Below are 6057 nucleotides of genomic sequence, written 5' to 3' on the forward strand. Positions count from 1 at the left end.
GGTGGTGGGGTGTGGGGATGGGGTTTGGGGGTGGGGTGAGGGGGGTTTTGGGGCTGGGATGAGGGGGTTTTGGGGGTGGGGGGTTTTGGGTGGTGGGGTGTGGGGATGGGGTTTGGGGCTGGGATGAGGGGGTTTTGGGGGGTGGGGGGGGTTTTGGGTGGTGGGGTGTGGGGATGGGGTTTGGGGGTGGGGTGAGGGGGGTTTTGGGGGTGGGGGGTTTTGGGTGGTGGGGTGTGGGGATGGGGTTTGGGGGTGGGGTGAGGGGGGTTTTGGGGGTGGGGTGAGGGGGTTTTGGGGGTGGGGGGTTTTGGGTGGTGGGGTGTGGGGATGGGGTTTGGGGGTGGGGTGAGGGGGGTTTTGGGGGTGGGGTGAGGGGTTTAGGGGGTGGGGGTTTTGGGTGGTGGGGTGTGGGGATGGGGTTTGGGGGTGGGGTGAGGGGGGTTTTGGGGGTGGGGTGAGGGGGTTTTGGGGGTGGGGGGTTTTGGGTGGTGGGGTGTGGGGATGGGGTTTGGGGCTGGGATGAGGGGTTTTGGGGGTGGGGGGTTTTGGGTGGTGGGGTGTGGGGATGGGGTTTGGGGGTGGGGTGAGGGGGGTTTGGGGGGTGAGGGGGTTTGGGGAGAGTGGGGAGGACACTCACTCGCCTGGGTTGCTTATTGCTGCTCTCGGTAAGTTAATTAATCTGATACCGGAGCCAAGCTGGGATATTGGATCGATATTTTACTAAAGCCCACACCCACCCTCCCCACCCTCCCCACCCTAACCCCCCTCAGCCCTTCCCCCCCCCCCCCCACCTTCCCTCCTCCCCCCTCCCCAATCCCAGCTCCATCAAACCAATCGCTAATATTATTTTGACAATGATTCCTTACCTGGAGAGGGAATGGATTGACTGAGAGACCCTCCCGTTATCACTGACCAAGTTGCCTTCAGCTTATTGCCAACAGCATCTCAAGGTGGCCCTGATGGAGGCACCAGCCTCAGTGGCGAGTTTAATTTGCACAAAGCCCGGCAGTGTTACTGCAGAGGTCTGCCCCTGGGGACAGGTCAGGCGATGAGGATAAAGAGGAGTTTAAGGATTAGGCAGATCAGCTCCCGTACCACATTCCACTGAAAAAAATTCCCATCCCGCTCGCTGGGAGATGGTCAAAGTGTTGGTGCCAAATCAAGAGGCCTCGTGTTTAGAACAAATACTCAGTGCGCAAGAGGTCACTGATGGGTGAGCTCAGAGGTATAAATATTCCTCAGGCAGTAAAGCGAACACAGGGACACACTCAGGTTCCTTTATCATTGGTAGTGGGCAGAGATTGTGTCCAGTGCTTGCCCTCCTCCTCCCCCCCTGGGGTCACGGGAGAGATGAATGTCACTGCCCACCACTCCATCCTTCAGCCGCTCTGGGATTATATCCGGCTTCACCATGCATCCACGGTGCTGTCTCCGGTTTTTCCCGTTCTCCTGGCGTTCTGCGCCTACCTCGCCTTCTGCATCCCCTTCACGCTGATGGACCTCTCCGGGGAGAGGCTGCCGTTCCTTCACAAGTACAAGATCCAGCGGGGCCAGCCTGACGTGCGGGCGGTGGGCCTGTGCCTCTGGCAGGCGGTCTTCAACCACCTGGTCTACGTCCTCCCTGCGGTCGCCGTCGACTGGGCGTGGAGCTCACCAATCGCTCTCCCGACCGAGGCCCCAGGGCTCGCCCAGTTCCTCACCGGCGTGGTGAGCTGTCTGCTGGTGTTTGATCTCCAGTACTACATCTGGCACCGGCTGCACCACAGCAACCGCTGGCTGTACAAGACATTCCACGCCACCCACCATGACTACGTGGCCCCCTTCTCTTGGGCAACTCAGTACCTCGGGGGGTGGGAGCTGCTGGCCTTTGGTTTTTGGAGCACCACCACCCCACCCCTGTTGAAGTGTCACCCACTCACCACCTGGGCCTTCATGCTGCTCAGCGTCTGGATGTCCGTGGAAGACCACATTGGGTATGACTTCCCCTGGAGCCTCCACCGTGTCATCCCCTGGGGTCTGTGTGGAGGGGCCCCAGTCCACGACCTGCACCATCAGAAGCCAAAACACCAACTTTGCCCCTTTCTTCACTCACCTGGACCGGGTGTTCGGCACTGCCTGCACTCTGCACGGGAACCAGGAGGGGGCAGACTCCTTCACAGAGCAAACAGAGGCTTGAAGTAGCAATGGAGAGAGTCAGATATCCAACAGGGTCTGAACAACCTGTTCACAGCCTCACCTGCTGATCCCTTAACAGGCTTTTTCATCTCATTATTTGCCCAACCCACTGAATTTACCAGAACTGATTATGTTCTGTCTTTTTTCCCTCACTTTCTCGAGGTAACAGGGAAAGATCTGACTCGAGAAAGGGAACCTACAAGGAGGGATCTAATCGAGAATTGTCTCCAATACTTTTAGTGAAGCCAATATCGATCGACTCAAAAACAGCTTCTTCCCTGCTGCTGTCAGACTTTTGAATGGACCTACCTCGCATTAAGCTGATCTTTCTCTACACCCTTGCTGTGACTGTAACACTGCATTCTGCACCCTCTCCTTTCCTTCTCTATGAACAGTATGCTTTATCTGTATAGCGCGCAAGAATCAATACTTTTCATTGTATACTAATGTATGTGACAATAATAAATCAAATCAAAGTGGAAGATAAAGGCTGGGAGCTCTGATAAAGGGTCATTCAGACTCAAAACATTGGCTCGATTCTCTCTCCACAGATGCTGTCAGACCTGCCGAGATTTTCCAACATTTTGTTTCAGATTCCAGCATCCACATTATTTTACAGAGTCATAGAAGTTTACAGCATGGAAACAGGCCCTTCGGCCCAACTTGTCCATGCCGCCTTTTTTTTAAAACCCCTAAGCTAGTTCCAATTGCCCACATTTGTCCCATATCCCTCTACACCCATCTTACCCACGTAACTATCTAAATGCTTTTCAAAAGACAAAAAATTGTACCCGCCTCTACTGCTACCTCTGGCAGCTCATTCCAGACACTCACCATCCTCTGTGTGAAAAAATTGCCCCTCTAGACATTTATGTATCTGTCCCCTCTCACCTTAAACCTATGCCCTCTAGTTTTAGACTCCCCTACCTTTGGGAAAGATATTGACTATCCAGCTGATCTATACCCCTCATTATTTTATAGGCCTCTATCAGATCATCCCTCAGCCTCCTACCCTCAGAGAAAAAAGTCCTAGTTAGCCAACCTCTCCTCACAACTCAAACAAATTTTGTTTTTATCTTGGCTGGTGAAATGGGGTAATAAGATTAGTGATATTTTTAAAATCAATACACATTAAGACACTGACAAAACTAGCAGAATTCAGTTAAGTGACTTTAAAATAAGCTGACAAGAAACAATTGACAGATATGAGATGCAATAATTGATTCAAATAATTGACAATGATTGTAAAGAGATATGCTGATATTTTGAATGTATTATTATTGATTTTAATATTGTTCACTTTTACCGCAAGGCATGATGATAAAAATCATTAGGGTGAAGTAATGCATTTTGGAAGGTCTAATATGGATAGGAAATAGACAGTAAATGGCAGAACCCTTAAGAGTATTAGAGGGATCTGGGTGTACACAGGTCACTGAAAGTGGCATCACAGGTGGAGAAGGTAGTCAAGAAGGCATATGGCATGCCATTGGCTAGGGCATTGAGTTTAAAAATTGGCAAGTCAAGTTGCAGCTTTATAGAACCTTAGTTAGGCTGCACTTGGAATATAGTGTTCAATTCTGGTCACCACACTACCAGAAGGATGTAGAGGCTTTGGAGTGGGTACAGAAAAGGTTTACCAGGATGTTGCCTGGTATGGAGGGCATTAGCTATGAGGAGAGGTTGGAGAAACTTGATTTGTTCTCACTGGAATGATGGAGGTTGAGGGGAGACCTGATAGAAGTCTACAAAATTATGAGGGGCATGGACAGAGTGGATAGTCAGAAGCTTTTTCCCAGGGTGGAAGAGTCAATTACCAGGAGGCACAGGTTTAAGGTGCGAGGGGCAAGGTTTAAAGGAGATGTACGAGGCAAGTTTTTTACACAGAGGGTGGTGGCTGCCTGGAACTCATTGCCGGGGGAGGTAGTGGAAGCGGATACAGTAGTGACTTTTCAGGGGCGCCTGGATAAATACATGAATAGGATGGGAATAGAGGGATATGGTTCCTGGAAGGGAAGGGGGTTTTAGTTCAGATGGAGGCTCAGAGGGCCAAAGGGCCTCCTCCTGTGCTGTAATTTTCTTTTGTCTTTGGTCTTTGAAGCCGTATATCAAGATACACAAATTAACAATAATATCTGTCAAACACCCTGGCCAATTGCATTCTACTCTAAGAGAATATTTGAACCTTGGAAATATGCAAGTTTTATCAATTAAACTTTTGGTTGGGATAACGGTTAGAACACTTAAATCACATTTGATGAATTGGGCTTATTCACAACCCAGACGAGATGGACTGCTGCCCAGATGTGGTGTCACGAGTTTGTCTGGTTGGACAGGGAAATTTAAGGGAACCCACGAGAATGTGAATTTGAACTCTGGGCTGAGTGTCTTAGGTTTCTGGGCAACCAGGGTCCCGGGGACGGCGGGGGGGGGGAGTGGGGGAGTGTCAGCCAACACAGGAGGTAGCTTCCGGATTTCACGGACTAATAAAATACCATTATGTTGAGGAGTAGAATGCAATTGGCCAGGGTATTTGACAGGTATTATTGTTAATTTGTGTATCTCAAAGATGATTGATTTAAAGTTATTGTAAGGCAGGGATGATAAGAAATATCTATAATTGATTTATATTTGGATTGCGTTGTCAGATCGATCGGAGAGGTTTTGTTGCTCTGTGCCAGAGCTACTTAACCCTTTGATGAAATCCTGGTAGCTGCTGTTTTAAATAAAAGTAGCTCTTTGTACAAAAGAACACTGACTTTGTGAGTCTTGTACTGCCTGAGTTTTCATGACAACTTGGTTACTCCACAACACTGGGATATTATATTTACATTTATACTTTATTGCCATTGATAATTTGCTGGCATGGAAATGTTTTTACACTGTTTTTTTCATTGGGCAGTTATTAAATAACAAAATCCCATGACCTGAGGGGAGGGGATTTGAATATACTCTGAACCCGAATACCCCCTCCCCGCCCCCCCCCGCCTTGGGGAGGGGGGGATGTGTTTCATGTCTGTCTACACGAGGACATTCCAAAGCACAGTGCAGACAGTGAAAGGGTTTAAGTGTAATCACTCTCATATTGCAGGGAAATGCAGATGTAAATTTAAGCACAGCAAGATCCCACAGAAAGCGTTGTGATATGCAACCAGGTAATCTATTTTAGAGATGTCGGCTAAAGTTTGCCCAGGACATCTAGGTGCACAGCCCCTGCTCTTGTTGTCGGATGATGGCACAGCTGTTAGCACTGCTGCCTCACAGCGCCGGGGATTTGATTGGTCACTGTTTGGGCGGAGTTGGCACATTCTCCCCGTGTCTGCGTGGGTATCCTCCGGGTGTTCCGGTTTCCTCCCACAGTCTGAAAGACATGCTGGTTAGGGTGCATTGGCCGTGCTAAATTCTCCCTCAGTGTACCCGAACAGGCACTGGAGACTAGGGGATTTTCACAATAACTTCATTGTGAAGAAGGTAGTCAGGAAGGCATTCGGCATGCTTGTCTTCATCGGCCGGGGCACTGAGTTTAAAAATTGACAAGTCATGTTGCAGCTTTATAGAACCTTAGTTAGGCTGCACTTGGAATATAGCATTCAATTCTGGTTGCCACGCTATCAGAAGGATGTAGAGACTTTGGAGAGGGTACAGAAAAGATTTACCAGGATGTTGCCTGGTATGGAGGGCATTAGCTATGAGGAGAGGTTGGAGAAACTTGGTTTGTTCTCACTGGAATGATGGAGGCTGAGGGGCGACCCCTGCCAGAAGTCTACACAATTAGGAGGGGTATGGACAGAGTGGATAATCTGAAGCTACAGGACTTAATGTAAGCCTACTTGTGACACTAATAAATGAACTTTAAAACTTAAAACACATTTGGAACAAATA

The 6057-nt window shown here is 49.2% G+C and overlaps 1 protein-coding gene across 1 annotated transcript; it reads left to right on the forward strand.

Annotated features, from left to right (window-relative positions):
• The first annotated feature begins 1187 nt into the window (after nucleotides 1-1187).
• On the forward strand, nucleotides 1188-2881 carry LOC145338935 (cholesterol 25-hydroxylase-like protein 1, member 2). The gene is given in 2 exon segments (XM_080183336.1): nucleotides 1188-2061; nucleotides 2063-2881. Coding segments are annotated over 2 exon segments (966 nt in total). The 5' UTR covers nucleotides 1188-1209; the 3' UTR covers nucleotides 2177-2881.
• Nucleotides 2882-6057: the final 3176 nt, after the last annotated feature.

This window comes from Carcharhinus amblyrhynchos, unplaced genomic scaffold, assembly GCF_965287045.1.
Source record: "Carcharhinus amblyrhynchos unplaced genomic scaffold, sCarAmb.v2.hapA chromosome_251, whole genome shotgun sequence".
In the NCBI taxonomy this organism is placed as follows: Eukaryota; Metazoa; Chordata; class Chondrichthyes; order Carcharhiniformes; family Carcharhinidae; genus Carcharhinus; species Carcharhinus amblyrhynchos.